A 16,282-nucleotide genomic window follows, 5' to 3' on the forward strand; every position below is an offset into this window, starting at 1 on the left:
CTAGTGTCTCAAACATTTTAAAAAAAGAAAGTAACTCACCTACTTGAAGACTTTTTCCTCTGAAGTGACTCTGGTAGAGGCAGTCACATAAAAATCTACATTTTGCTCAGCTCTTCATTATTTCATCAGACAAAAAAGAGCCTCAGGTGAGAGCTGAAAGTAAAAATCCTGCCATCCACTCAGGAGACCAGGCCAGCGCTCTGCCCAGCTCAGGAGCCTCATCACACGCCCCACCAGCTGCTTGTTGCCTCTTGTTTTTCAGCAACAGTGACCTCCAACACCTTTTATTTAGCAGTGCAACGCAATCTTAATGGTTTGACGGCACAAGGAACACATCACGTGCCAAGCCAACACCTTAAGAGGGTGGGAAGCTTTGCAACCAGGAAGACATGCCGAAATTATTAAGCAGTCAGCTCAAATACACATCAGCATAGCCTTGCCTGTTTTTCATGAAACAATCCAACAAAGTAATGAGTCCAGATAAACTGATTTCTGCAGTTCTAAACCAGGAATCATCTGGAATGACACCACCAACTGCTCCAAAAGCTTCCCCTCCCTCATCTGACATTTAAATTCTGGGTAACCACATGGGGGTGGCTGCTGTCAATATTTCTGGTAACCATCAGGCTTTCTTTCTCTCCTCTCTGTTTAAGAATTCTGTTCTCCTGTACTATTTTGCTTATCTCATATTTACTCCATCTAGTCTTTATGCTCCAACTCCCCTTACGACCAGGGACACATATCCTCCTTAAAGGAGCGGTTTTGATTTAAATATGTCTTCCTGGATGAAGCATAAGAATATACTCCTAGAGCAGTGGAACAACTGCCAATAATTATTTCCCAACATTTAACCCATCCTTCACCAAGTGTACCACTAAGGACGGTCGCAGTTGAGTACAAGTTGAATTTCAGGTGAGTCGAGTCTCATGGTTTCCTAAGAACTTTGTCACTATTTGAGCTAAGACCTGTTTCCTTTGTTACTATTGAACTGAAATTCTAAGAACAAACATTACACTAAATGGGCAACTGGCTTCTCATATCAGATAACTAAGGAACTGTCACATGATCTAAGTTTAACTCACCTTTTCTGTTCCAGCGCTTGAAGCTTTAAAGTCTCCTTCCCGGGTTTTCTGAATGAGAACAAGGAAGCAAATGATGATCTGAAGCTTGGTCGGGAAGGCACAGATGTGGGTTTTTTTTGATTAATTAGAGTTTTAGATCTTGATGTTTGTAACTCCATAGGATCTAAAAAGAATCATAAGAATTTTTGCATTCTTAAAATATTTCCAGAAAAATATACTTGAAAGAATGAACTTTTCACTCCTGTTTCCCTCTCTGTGCTATGCAATCTAGAAACAGGTCAAGATTTCTTGTAGGAAGACCTTGGGAATGAAAGGGAATCAGAGCAAACTTTCAGAGTCCTATGCCCCTCTGGTTCTGCTCAATAGAGAATATCCTCACAAGCTGCAGCGTGACTTTGAGTATGTACATGGGTCACAATTCTGTAGGTGATCCCTTGCCTTATGCCAGCCTTGAGTCTCTCTCATCATGTCTTCCCCATGGATATCCAATGCTCAAGCTAGTAACTCGGGGAGCCCATCCTCACATTATTGAGCCACTGCTGTCTTATAGAAATTTTCATTTTTAATACTTTATAATCATTAACTTTTTAAAAAGTTGTTGATGGACCTTTATTTAATTTATTTATATGTGGTGCTGAGAATTGAACCCAGTGCCTCACACATGCTAGGCAAGCCCTCTACCACTGAGCTACAACAACCCCAGCCCTAAAATTGTATCTTTTTTATACCAAAGAAAGTAAAGGAAAAGGAAATTAAGCCATTTAGTGTCTCTTACTCCTTCTAAAAGTTTGTCGGTATATGTTCATTTGCCAGATAAAAGGTTCATGTAAGTGTATGCATGTACAGGTGATAGTTTTACGTATAATTACTAAAATTTTGAAGGCAATATCAACAGATATCATAACCCATAACCATAATACCATACAGACCATAATACTGTAATATTTTAGGGCATACTGACTTCATAATTATTAAAGGAATTTAAGGGAACAACAAAGTCACCATGGTATATATGGGATTAGTCTGAAAATTGGAACTGTAAGTCTTTTTAGGTAGACTGGTTTATTAAGGGCATTACAAGATATTGTCAGTATATAAATTTAGAAATATTGTTCCATGTTTCATTGTGTTACTAATGTTGATAACACATGCAATAACCGTCAATATTGACTCTCAGTAAAAAAGTCACTTTATTCTGTTTTCTTAGTTTATAATTTCTAGTGCACTTTGTTAGTCTCACAATAGTCCTGAGAAAGCAGGTCTTACTACCCTCATGTATAGATTAAAAATTAATTGACTTGTAAAGTTAAGTGACATGCTGGTAATCACATGCATAGACTGTCCATAGAAGAGACTTATTTGAAGTCATCTAGGGAGTTGACCAAAGTTTCAGAGGGATGGCATCTCCTCCGCTGCCTCCTCTCTTCTCCCTTCCTGCAACCCTCCCATTTCTTTCTTCTCCATCGTAACACCACCTATTTAAGTGCTCACATGGACTCACATGGATAGGTTGGAGGTTTGAATCCAGGCCTTTTTTGACATCCATGTTTGTACTTCCAAACACTATGCTATCAAGACAGTATTACAGTAAAAATCCAGTTCACTCTTTTTAGTGTATGTTATCTATAAAACTTTTGCATTTTACAGTAGTTCTAAACTATAGATTGGTTTAACAGGGGATCCACTGACCCATTATCTATGATACTACACCACAATGAAAAGAAAAGATGATTTAAATATAAGCTTTCTCACCATTTTTTGCCATCCCTTTCCTTAACCTGTGTGTGAGTGGTTGTTTTAACATTTGGCTAATATCTGTTTCATTGCAAAACTTTTTTCTTTGAATTTCTTCAAACCATTCACCAGTCACTCCTTGAAGCCATCTGATATCCCTCTTTGTCTTCTGAAGCTTGCTGAAATAGAGCAAAAAACATCAATGCATTCTTCAAATTCATTCTTATCTAGTGCAAACTCACATGATGAGCTAAGCTCTGCCTAATGAAAGAGCAATATAAACTATATGTCTAGGGAAAAAAGAGACTCTAGTCAGATTTTCCTTTTGACCACTGAGTACATATTTTAGATGTATTCTTCTGTACACTGTGACAACCTAAAGTTTTTGCCAGTCGTTTGAATAGTTGAGTCAATGACGACAAACTTGGTTGAGCAATGTGCTAAAACCTGATCTAATAATGCAACTAAATGATAGACGTTCTAATGACATGTAGAAACTAGCATATTCTAGTTCTGATTACTCATTCCCTCATTCATTAATCCATTAACTGTTTATTGAGCAATGTTAATCAATTAAATGTTTATTGAGGCTCCATGTAGGCAATAGGGGTTCAACAGTGAATATAACAGGTAGGACGCTTACTCATCCATCCCGTGGTCAAAGATAAAAGCTAACATGCAGAAAATAAATTGTTGAATGGAATGGTCTTAGATAATGGAATTCTTCAAACATGAAGACACAAAAACCTATGAATGAGCACAGGGCTAATACTAGAATTGTAGGGAACAGTGGAATTTGAGATAGACAGAAAAGGTCAAGGAAAGCCCAAATGTGTCCTCTCTGTACCTTGAGAACACCAGGCCTGGAGTCCTACCTATTTCTTTTGCTTTCCTGCCCTTTCCCACTTAGTCCTCTTTCAAATGCAAATGCTGCTTTAAATCCTTACTTAAATTCCCAGTTGTGATTTTTTTTTTCAAAGTTGATCATTTTACTCAATTTCAGGAGGACCCTGGAACTGTTTGGAGATCTAAAGGGAGATCCTCCCAAGACACAGGCACAAAAAGCCGAAAGGGAAATTTGAACATAGTGACAGGGCTGGGGGTGTAGTTTATTAAGTAGTTGCTTTTGTATAATGCTAATGAAAAAGTTAGGCTTCTTGGTGGGTTCCAAGCTTGGGAAATTCTGATGTTTTACTTAGCAGCTGTCATTCTTTATCCCAGGTCTGCTGTAAATCACCAGTGTAAAGTCTTTGTATTGCCAAGAAATGATGAGCAAGATGTCTCCAGAATGGCCAATTTGGGGTTAAAGGCAATGAACTGAGATGGTTGTAATTCATGCTTCTGCTTGGGGCTATGATACTGCTGTTTTATAAAAATATTCAAGAAGGAAGCCAGAGGTCATCCTGCCCAGACTTGCATTCTGAAAAGCATTAGGCAGCAATCATGTTCAGCCCACAGAATTTGCACTGATGCCTCCTCTTTTGCCATTGCCACCCTCTGACACCTGGTGGCTCCTGTCTATTGTGACTTCCCTTACTGTTAGAATAGACTAAGACACCCCCAGTATCTGCTTCTATCAATGCTGAATGAAGAGGGGTCAGAGACATCTCTCAGAGTCCTGTGCTTCTGTTGGATCTGCTGAGTAGGAGAAATGTTCACAAGTTGCCCGGCTTCTTTCAGTATGCATGTGGTCACAATTCTGAAGGTGATCCCTTGTTTAGATAGCAGTGGGGAACAGGAGACCAGTTGGGGTCACTCGAAGGGGCTAGGAGAGCGAGGTGTTTGCTTAGGCCAGGATTATGATGGTGATGTTGAAGAAAAGCAGAAATGCTCAGAGTGATTCAGTGGGTAAAACTGACTCTCAGATGTCTATCATGATAGAGTGATTTGGGGAGGCTAAGGGCTGAGATGTATCAAGGAAGACTGACTCCTAGATTTTTGATTTACATGAATGCATAAAATATGCCATTCACAGAGATGCTAATAAGTTAGAGTTGTCTCTAATTTATTAACACCTTACTAATGTACCACATTACTAATGTCCCACATTGGGACATGACCTCTATTTCCTGGGAACCCTCCCTAATGGTTGGTTCCTCCAAAGTCAGCACCACCCTCTTCCACTTCTCCACATATCCATCTTATTCCAGAAGGCAGTCAAGCTACCTGACTTAGGAATGCCCAATATAAACATAACCTTTTCTTTTTTCCCCTTATAGGCTTGGTGCAGCTTGGACTCTCTTTTAAAAATAATCACAGTTCACTTACTGCCATCTCAAGCACCTTGCACACATACCCTTTGCCACCTATTTCTTTTTGATCTTGTCAAGGGACTCAGAAATTGATATTTCCCCGTGAATACCCATGAACTTTGAATTCCATAATAGGAAATATATCTTAAAGCAATAGACACTCCCAAGCACACAAATTTAAGTGAACATCCATGTAGTTGTTCACCATAATTATGCAGGCAATTGAGAATCCTGAGAAAATACATATGACTTAACATGAAACAGCAAAAACAAAATACAACATTTTACCGATGAGCGCGGCTGTGTAAAAATGATGCAATCATTTAGACACATTAGAGAAGGAGGAAAAACATCTGATCTTTTAGAGTAGAATAATTATAGGTATCATTTCTCCACTTAGCTTTTTTGTTATGTTGAGTCTACAAGTAAAACATGTGGAGCTGTTTCTTTTTTCCAGCAGCACTGGAGATTGAACTCAGGACCTCACATTCACTAGGCAATTTCTCCACTATTCAGCTACATCCCCAGCCTGAGATGTTTCTTTTTGTTTGTGAATTTTAATTTTTTATCATTTTTGCATTACATATTTATTGAAGATAGAGAAAAAAAGTCATATTTCTACAATCCTAACACATCTGTTATTGCCTTTTTTGGGGGGGGGATGCCAGGGATTGAACTCAGGAGCACTCAACCACTGAGCCGCATCCCCAGGCCCACCCCCCCTTTTTGGTATTTTTATTTAGAGATGGATCTCACTGAGTTGCTTTGTGCCTCACTGTTGCTGAGGTTGGCTTAGAACTCATGATCCTCCTGCCTCAGCCTCCTGAGCTGCTGGGATTACAGGCGTGCAACACTGTGCTGGGCCTGTGAATTGCCATTTTATGTGTTTTATCCTCTGTGTTTTCCATATGGTTGTAATAGAATTTATTCAGTATATATCTGCAGAAAGCCTTGAATTATGGAGATGCTGGCATATAACAGTGAGCAAAACAGATTTGGATCCACTCTAGGGAGCTGACAGTCTAATGAAAGAAATTAACATGAATCCAGTAACAATAGGGATGTAAGGTAATAATAGTGGTAAGTGTAATTTATTCATTCAATACATGTTTGAACCCTGGGCAAAGAGTGCCTGCCCTGACAGAATTTAAATTCTGCTGGGGTAGGAGCACTTATGTTTGTGTGTGTTGGGGGGAACAAACAATAAACAATAAAAGTAAACAGGCACTAAAAGAGCATGCAACAAGGGGACCTGCCTGAGACAGCAGTGAAGAGTCCCTGAGAGGATGAAGGATGAGGAGAAGAGCAGTGGGCTGGGGGTCCCAGGCGGAGGAGGAGTAGCTGTAGAACAACTGTGAGGCTGGAGGGTGACCATGGAGAGGAAGCCTAACTGCAGGGGAGAGAAGAGAGGCAGCCGCTAGCTCATGCAGTGCTAAGGGTCAGGTTAGCACCTGACCTGGCCCAATGAGAAAGCATTAGAGGCGTGACACATGGGATTTGCACTTTTAAAAGATCATCCTGGCAACAGGTGGAAAGTAGACTCCAGTGGGGGCGAGCAGATCAGTCAGGGTTACTGGTAGGAGAGAGAGATATCGGCTTGGATCAGGATGATGTGGTGAAGTTGAAGTGAAGTAGAACGTTTAGAGTGGCACAGGGGGTCCAGGTGTCCAGAATGCTGGAGTGATTTGGTGGGGGTGGGGTTTAAGGGCAGAGACAAGTCAAGGAAGACTCCTAGATGTCTGATTTACCTAAGTAAATGCCATTCATAGAGATCATGCCTATATAATCTTAAAGAGACCTTAACACTTCATCAAAAATACTTTTAACATTACTCACTTTCAGGGCAATCACTAAATATTTGCATAATATTCAAGTTAGTATGTTTTCCATAATTCATTTACTATTCCCCTAGTGAAGGATATTGAATTTTCCCTTATAAATATTGCAATAATAAACATTATTGTGCATTTTCTATTTTTACAGTGTCTCTGACAGAATGATTGAGTCAAGAAGTCCAAATACTTTTATGTTTCTTTATACTAATTACCAAAATGCCTTTCTAAAGGGATGTACCAATATTACTCATTATGGTAATGTACAAGACTACTGTCCTTGGAAGGCTGGGTATTATTACTTCAAGTATTTTCATTTTCCTAATTTAATATTTTAATGGTACTGTGTCTATAATTGCCAATAATTATTTTTCTTTTTGAGAAGTCTTGTTTACTTTGTTTAATAAAATATGCTACATTTCTTTGATATGTAGTGGGGTTTGAACACTTTCCCATATGTGTTTAGTATTTATATTTTGTCTTTTGGTACTTGTGGGTTTTGTTAATTTATGAATCAGTGACTCAGAATTTTTCAGTGTAATGAAAAATATTTACTAAGAAGTAACTCATTACTCTTCTTATTTCATCCAGGTTTTTGACTTTTATTTTCATTAGACTTTGAATGTTGGGCCACAGAAAACTCATTCTAGCTAGGGATAGAGTAGGTAAAACATAATTAATCTGTAGAAATGTTTATGGTAATATTTGTTTCCTGAAGGCAATGAGAAATGACATTCAGACAGTACTGACATGTAGATACATGAATGGGGCAAGATTTTGAAGAAATTCAGAAGCTTTCAAAGCACAAATAGTTCAAGGCAGATCCTGGGGATGGTTGTCAGGACAGTGTATGAACATGTATAGTCATGAGCCAGAAAACCCAAGGTTCAGGTTGTTAAAAGCTGTTTTCACTATTACTGTGGAAGCAAAATGAAAACAGTTCTGATTTTGAAGTAAGAAGTGACCCAGGAAGAGAAACTATGAGTGATATAGAGTCTAAACTCTCTTGGAACCTGAACATGCCTTCTTAAATTTATATACTCAAGAGTCTGTGTCCAATAAAATATTATTTGCATGTTTGTGGTGGTTGTCTTAGCTTCTTGTACTAAAAACACAACAATTTTAAAATTAGTGTGGTTTTGACTCAGCAATTTACTTAGGACACAAAATATCAAGTAAGTTCAACATCAGCAAGTAAGAGAAATGTCTGAATATAAAAGCAAGGGCATAGTGATGTGTGAAACTTGAGGGCAGTGTTTTTATATCTCAGTCTGACTGGGATAACTTGTGCTTATAAATAGAATTCAACCAAGTTCCAACCAGCTTGCATGGCACGAGACTCTTCCTCATCTGTGTTGGTTTGTTAAACACATGGCCATCCATTTGGTGTGTACAGTCCACTCAGGCCAATGAGAGTAACTCAGGGTTATATATGACATATATATAGGTAAATTGCCAGTACACAGCTTGTCTGCTTAATTAGTCTAGCCTGACTCAACATATCACAAGGGACTGTTGTCTACACTTCTAATTTGCTTTACCCTCAGGCTGATCAACTTGACTAAATTAAATCAGGTCTTTTCTTGCTGGGAAGGGCCCTCACTTCTAAGTCCAAATGCCCTTCTTCATTTTCATGAATCCTACCCTGTTGGATCTGATTAGGATTCCATCCTGGTACCTCCTGGACATGCTACTCCTTTTAGGTTCCTTTTCCTGAGTTAAATTTATATTTTTTCTTCATTTTCCATGCTTAAGCTAAGAATCCCAAACCCCTTCCTCTTTGTCTTCCTCATTTGTTCCCTAGCTGACCTTTACTAGTCACCTTTCTTTGTTTGTCTTTATTCTGAGCAAGTCTTTGTCCTCACCTTTATTTCCATGACTAATAATTATGTACCAATCATTGAGAATGTGCTCAGTAAATGATAGTTGTCTCTTTATCTCCCTCCCATTTTGTGTCTGCACTTTCCTGTTCCCTCTCAAACTCTGACCCATTCTTGAGTTACCATCAGATAGTAGGAAGAGCACAGGGTTAGGTTCTAGCTGGATGATGTTGGTCACATACTTAACTTTTTATTTTTTTTGTAGTCGTAGGTGGCAGCATGTCTTTATTTTATTTATTTATTTTTATGTGGTGCTGAGAATTGAACCCAGTGCCTCACACAAGTTAGGCAAGTGCTTTGCCACTGAGCTACAGCCCCAGCCTTTTAACTTTCTTGGCTTAACTTTTCTTTATTTAACTTTTCTTCATTTGTGAAAGAGGGATGGCTAGATGATGTGGGAGGGGGGTTTTGTTTGCAAAGAAAGCCTCCAAATTCCTCTCCTCCCTGAAGGTACACTCCTTTGCAATGTGACTTTACCACTCTTTCCATCAAGAGGTAGGGTCTCTTTCACAGCCCCCTGGAATCTGGGCTGCCCTTGTGCTTGCTCAGACCAACAAAACGTGGCAGAAGTGAAACTGTGAGACTTCTGGGCCCAGACTCCAAGAGATCTTGCCACTTCTGCCTTCTCCCTCTTGGAATCTTGAGACCACTGTATAAGAAAGTCCCAGGCTAGTGTCCCTGAGGGTGAGAGCATTCACGAGACCTAGCTGAAAGCCATCACCAACTCCCAGACATGTGGGCAAAGCCATCTTAGTCTATCCAGATTCAAGTGACCCCTGGACTATTGGAACCAAATGAGTGATCCCAGATGGACAGCACAGCTGAGTCTAGCCCAAATGGCTGTCTCACAGGATCACAAACTAATAAACAGAAATTGTCTTAAGTGTTTAAATTTTGAGGTGATATGTTGTGTACAATTTTTAGAAACTGAGGTAGATGAGATCATCTGGAAGATCTCTTCTGGTCTAAAAATTATGGTCAAAACCCCTCAGCATTGCTATGTCACATTTAAGTGAGACATCTTAGGAGGCTGACAAGAGTCTTAAGATAAAATCGGTTCAATATTCTTGTCTGCAGGTAAAATAATAACAATAAAAAATAATAATGGCAGATGATATGTGTTGAGCTGTTCCTATCTCCAGGATCTTACAGTCATTATTGTTAATCCTTGTGATAATGCTGCAGGTCCTCGTTTACAGAAAGGACACTGAAACCTGGTAGATCAGTCATTGAAATGCACTGTGAACTCATGTTTCTGATTCTAAAACCCATGTTCTCTAACCACAAATCTTATGGTCTCTGTGTATTATTAACCCCACTAGTGAATAATGTAACTGCTATGAGCATACAGTGACATTTGCCAGTTACACAAGTGGTGATGATAATCCAATATGCTGGAAAGAGAGCAGTTATACAAAATTTAAAAGCAAACGTGTCCCTTAAGACAGAAAATAGGAATTATAGTTTCCATGATCTTTTCAGTAAAATTTCAAATAGTTCTCAAAATAGCTCCCTTTATCAGGTCCTCTTGCCAAGGGCATCGATTCCTCTTATTGCTGTTCTCACCTCTCTTTTTATCTCCCACTGGTATTCTTCCCCGCAACCCCCACTTTTCTTACTTCCTTGGTTTCTGTACACATGTTGTTTTTCTTTCACAGGTGACCTTCCCGTGAGTGACTGTCCTATTACATCTTGTTCTGTCTTCCAGGCAGCCAGGAATCCTGATCACTATCAACCCTCTACTCTAGGCCTTAAGGACCTCTTGCCAAACATTCCTCAAACCCTCCACCCATCCTTGGTCTACAGGTTAAGTCATCAGTAAGCCCAGAATGAATTTTTCAACTACACTAAATCCTGTGAAAGTAGATTTGTCTCTTTATTCACAGTTGATCAAAGTAGCGTAAAAGTTTTCCTCCCAAGCAGGAATTCAAACATGTTTTGTTTCAATTGACACAACACACAGGAAAGCACAAATGTAAAGAAGGCATGGAGCAGGAACTAGCTCCTGTGTCACAGTTTAGACTAGGGTTAATGTCGTAATGAAGAATGGGTCAGTATGCCCAAGTAGAAACTTTTCAAAATACTGAATCCCCAAAGCAAACTCACCATCTTTGGAAAATGTTGCCTTTGTTTTCCTGCTCCGGAAAGGCGATATTTCCAGGTACAGATTTCTTATCGTGCTCACCGACAAGGGAATGCTTAAGGACAAGAGTGAGTTCTTAGCCAGGAAGAGGCAGAATAAAGAAAGTAAAAGCCTTTGGTTCTGTGGCTGCACCAGCAGCTTTACAATCCAAGGTCTGGTCATTCTCCTCCCTGTTGCTCCTCTGAAAAGATTTGTTATTTGAGAGCCTTTACCCTGACATCAGAGCCTGGTCTTTGGCTCAGCCCACAGGGAGGGGCAGGGATTAGAAAAAGCAAGCAGGTATATTGAAAATGTGTTCTTTTGATAATGGCAAAGTTAAACCACAGAGGGAAGTCTGGAGGAAGGAAAGCTTGGATAAGGAAAAAGGGTAAAGTGAGCAACAACAATAAATCTTTAGAACTCAAAGGGCAGCAACACAACAATGGCACCAGCATGCAAACCAAGCTAGATGATCAAGTCCATCTAAACTCCTTGAATGGCTGTGATCTAGACTGCCCACCATGGAAAAAAAGACAATCCTTTCACATTGTTTCCCTTCTGAATGTTGGTTTTAGTATAATACAAAGTCGCAACAGAAGGAAAAGAAATGACGTATGTAAAAATAAAGACATGTTAAGTGCAGTACTGGTTCAGCTCAAAGCAAGTGATCCTTTACTAAAAATTGCCTGAAAGAAAGTGCTGTAAAAAAGACTAGCTGCCCACCTGGAGGTCGGACTTAGAGTTCAACTGTCAATTCCTCTTGTAGCCATCAGGGCTCTCCTGTCCTCCTGGATTTACCTGATCTCTTTCAGCTTGTGCCTTTTACCTAAACCACACCAGAAAGCACCCAGTATCACCTCCATATTTACCAAATAATATTGAATTACTTGCTATGTACCTGTTTGACTGTCTCACTAGGCTGTCAACCCCTTGAGGGCAGGAACTGCCTCTCATTCACTTGATTTCCCCAAGGCCCAGCATGATTCCTGACTTAAGGTCAATCAATATAGATTTGCACCACTTTTGGAGTAATGAATAAGTTTTGCAAAATTTTTATGCCATCATTGTAAAGCAACTCAGTCAATATTTGATGTGAGAGATGTGGCTCTACACACAAATTGAAATCATGTATGTAACAAGTAATTTTTCCTTAGGAATAATACTAGAAAGTTAATTATAGCTAACATTTACACAGTGCTTTTACTGACCAGGCATGGTTATACATATTAACTCATTTAATTTTCACAGGCACCCCTGTGAAGGTGGATAATGTTATTTCTCATCTTATCCATGAGGACATTAAAATACTGATAGGCTAAATTAAATTCAGATTTATTGACTTGAATGCTGTCCCTGACCTTTATTACCTACATGATTTTAATCTCTCTGTGCCTCAGTTTTCTCATATGTCAAGTGGAGATAAGAGGGATGATAACTCTTGATGCTTTAGTGAGGACTGAGTTAAGGCACAAAAGGTCATGTTTGGCACAGATAAAGTGCTGAGCAGGTTGGGAGATAAAGTTGATTGAAGATGAGTGGTGGGGTAGAAAATTTGTATCACCATTCCGAACAAAACAGAGGGTTACAACAGGAAGAGACTGGCCCTTGGGCTTTTCCTTCCTGTAAGGGAAGTCAAAAGCAACTATTTGTCAGACACAATAGATCCCCTCCTAGATCTCCATGTTGTACTTAAGTCAATAGCATGCTTACAACAAAACCAAAGCTTTTAGGGCAAATGGTTAACAAATATGCTCAAATATTACACTCAAGATGGGAAACTGACTGGGAAGGTCCACTGCTGGCCACTGTACTGAATGACCACTCACTCACACTGTGCTGAATGCAATGACTGAGGACAAGATTTGGGCTGCACAATTGCTAAGTGTTGCATCAATTTTATTAAAAGATCTAAAAACATGTTCTATTCTAAACACAACCCGGCAGATGTACATAAACTGGGGAGAGCTTACACTTTTATTTATCATAAACCTGGATTCCAGTCAAATTTCTGAAAATAACCATTCTTTCATTCAATTGATAGTTATTGAGCAATAATTATGCACCAGATACTGTTCTAGGAGTTTGAATCCCACAGTGTACAAGAGACAAAGGTCCTCCTTTTCCTAGGGCATTCAGTCTATCAAGTATTTCCAAAATCACATGCCTTATCCAAACCACCACTATTTCTCATCTGGAAGTCTGCAGCAACCTCCTACCTTCTACTCTGGCTCTCGTTCTATCCAGACTCCACACAGCAGCCAAAGCAGTTGCTGGAGAACAATATTTTGACAAACTGACTTTTAAAGATTAAATTGTCTTTTATTAGCAATTCATGAATTGGACAGCATCTCATCTACAAAATAGCTCTATCTACAAAATAGCTCTGTTGGGCATAGAAGAACAGTTGATTTTTGTAAAGTAGCTTGAGCAGGATCAAGGAAACAGCATAATACAATAAAGCATATTGGTTAATGTCAGATTATTTCAGGTTACTTTCATTGTAAGAACTAAAATGGGGACTTTCTTATGTTGGCTCAGGTTGACTGATGGTTTTGATTAGTTGTTTTGAGTTTTTTTTTAAACCTTATATTTTGGGATATTTTCTTATTTGTTTGATTTCTTTTAAGTTTTGATCTGATTATGTGACATTTGACACAAATGACCATTTTGGTATGGCTACTGGGGACTAGTGTAGGAGCTCGGTCTAAAACAATGGCCTACTGATACCAGTCTTACTGATGATCTGGACCGAATCCGTGTTTCCCAGAGTTGAAGAATGAACACAGCGAACAGCTGAGGTAAGCAAGTATAGCAGGATTTATTTAAGAAAGTGACAGAGGGGCTGGGGTTGTGGCTCAGTGGTGGAAAGCTTTCTTGGCACACGTGAGGCACTGGGTTTGATCCTCAGCACCACATAAAAATAAATGAATAGATAGATAAATAAATAAATAAATAAATAAATAAAGGCATTATGTCCATTTTTGACGAAAGGAAGAAAAGAGGGAAGAAAGAAAGAGATAGAAGAGAAATTTCTCTCCAGAGAAGGGGACTTCTGGAACCCAAAGCCTGTGGGAGGATATGACTTGCCTTTTTTGTAGCCCTCAGAACTTCTCTTTCATTAATCATTTTCCTTTCTTCCTTCTATATGTGCCTAGGAGCATGCTTTTTCCTGAAAAATAACCACCTTTGTTCTTTCTTTGAAAAATACTCATCACCCTTTCAACCCTCATTGTTTTTACCCATGTCAACTGCCTGATTTGAAAAACAGCCCATTTTCTCAATTTTCTCCTTACCAGACCCTCCTCATTCTTACCAACACTGACTACCTGATCTTTCCCCCTGTCTCACTAACATAAATTTTATTTAACACAATCTTTTATAAATAGTAAGCTATTTCATGTCACTCGTCTCCTTAATTCTCTCCAGCAGCTTCTCACCATGCTTAGAGTACCATTAAACTTCAAGATCATGTCTAGTATCTGACCTCTGCTTTTTCTACCACTTTTAACCACGCTTCCTTTCTGTTCCTCTCACAAGTCAAGTTGGTTTCCATTGAGCTTCGCACTTGTTGTAGCCTCTACCTGAAATGCTCTTCATTGTTTCGACACACAGCAATTCCTTTGTCTTATTTAGGCCTTAGCTGAAATGTCACATCCTTATAGAGGCTTTCCCTGACTTTTCAAAATAAATCATCCTTCTTCCAGCTATAGTCACTTTCTATCATATTACTTGGTATACTTTTCTTAATCTCTTTAATCTTCTTTTGAAATCATCTTCATTTATTTTCTTTTTAATCGTCTCCCTGTGCCCCACTAAAATATAAACCATAATAGCGAGGACCTTGCCTGTCTTGTTTTCTGGAATGATGTAGCATGTAGGGCAGGGACTTAGTAAGCCCTTGGTGAATGAATGAATATGAACTTGGGAAACTTTTCTCTCTGAACATGTATTTCTTCACCAAAAAATGGGGGAGATGAACTGGAGCCTTTGAGGTGTCTTCTCACTTGCTGTGGGTCTAAGCATACTTCTACAAAGGTCTCAAAGGGAGTGGACGTAGATGACGAATCCATATTTAGCTTGGTCGGAAATCTCATAGATCCCAATTGTTTCCCTCAGGACTCTATGTTCCAGCCCAAGCCATCCCAGTCTTTCAGGTTGTCCTCTTATGTCCATTGTCATTTCATGTCCTTAACCTTTCTTTTTTGCTGCTTTTCTCTGAGTCCATTACATGATTAAAATGAAACAGCAAGGGCTAGGGAGATAGCTCAGTTGGTAGAGTGCTTGCCTTGCATGCACGATGCCCGGGTTCGATCCCCAGCACCACAAAAAAAAAAAAAAAAAAAAAAAAAAAAAAAAAAAAATTAAACAACAAGAAGAGGACAATGTGATTCCAGATTCAAACTGACAACAACTCGAATGAAGACACTATTTTGTATTATTTCTAGTGTCTTCATGATGCTGCTGCACTTTTAACAGAACTTGCACACTGAGCCAGCACCTTGTGTCCTACAGGGTGAAGTGGGCTCAGAATTCAATGCTAAGTTACATGACAGCTGTTGCACTGGGTGCTTCCACATACACTATCTCCTTAAATCACCACAGGAGCCCTATGAAGTCGGGGGTACTATATAGTCAGTCCTTTATATTCACAGGTTCCCATCCCAGACTCAACAAACTGCAGATCAACATATTACAAAAAAATGGCTTATTGAACACGAACAAACATTTTTTCTTGTCACGATTTCCAGAACAATACAGTACCACAACTATTTAAATAGCATTTACATTGCATTAGGTATTATAAGCAATTTAGAGATGCTTTAAAGTATGTAGAGTCAGTTGCAGTGGTGTTGATCTGTAGTCCCCACGCTCAGGAGGCTGAGGAAGGAGGATTGCTTGAGCCCATGAGTTTTGACACCAGCCTGGGCAACATAGTAAGACCCAGTCAAAAAGAAAGAAAGCAAGAAAAAGAAAGAAAGATAGGAAGGAAGGAAGGAAGGAAGGACAGACGGACATGGGAAGGTGCACAGATAATATGCAAGGACTAAACCATTTTATATATGAAACTTAAGAATCTGTAGATTTTGGTATCCATGGGGGATCCTAAAACTGACCCTTGCAGATACCAAGAGACGAAAGCATTCATTTTACAGTAAAAGGAACTGAAACCATAAAAGATGAAAAACTTGTAGAGGTTGTAAGTGTAGAAAAAAAAGGTTTAGGTTTCCACCTAGCTTAAGACCCCATTTGTTGAGTGATTACAATAATTTCCAGTTTATTTTACTCAGTGCTTGAATTATTCAACACTTGCCTGGAATAAATTTTCTCTGTAGAGTGTCTAAACTTTTTGCAGGCTGGTTGTCTTGTCACTAGATTGTCA

General features: G+C 39.2%; 1 protein-coding gene across 5 annotated transcripts in view; it reads right to left on the reverse strand.

The window, feature by feature from the left end:
* The window catches only part of Exph5 (exophilin 5), an 80,900-nt gene that overhangs the window by 26,842 nt on the left and 37,776 nt on the right, over positions 1–16,282 (reverse strand). For 3 of the 5 annotated variants that reach the window (XM_047516115.1, XM_047516113.1, XM_047516116.1), the window contains exons 2-3: positions 2,835–2,995; positions 1,083–1,245 (exon numbers count right to left, since the gene is read on the reverse strand). In XM_047516115.1, the coding sequence (XP_047372071.1) occupies positions 1,083–1,245; positions 2,835–2,995 (324 nt within the window). Of the gene's footprint in view, positions 1–39; positions 238–1,082; positions 1,246–2,834; positions 2,996–10,886; positions 11,039–16,282 lie in introns of those variants that run through there. The other 2 variants (XM_047516117.1, XM_047516118.1) reach the window with 2 other exon arrangements.

The sequence above is a fragment of the Sciurus carolinensis genome, chromosome 11 (genome assembly GCF_902686445.1).
Source record: "Sciurus carolinensis chromosome 11, mSciCar1.2, whole genome shotgun sequence".
Classification (NCBI taxonomy): domain Eukaryota; kingdom Metazoa; phylum Chordata; class Mammalia; order Rodentia; family Sciuridae; genus Sciurus; species Sciurus carolinensis.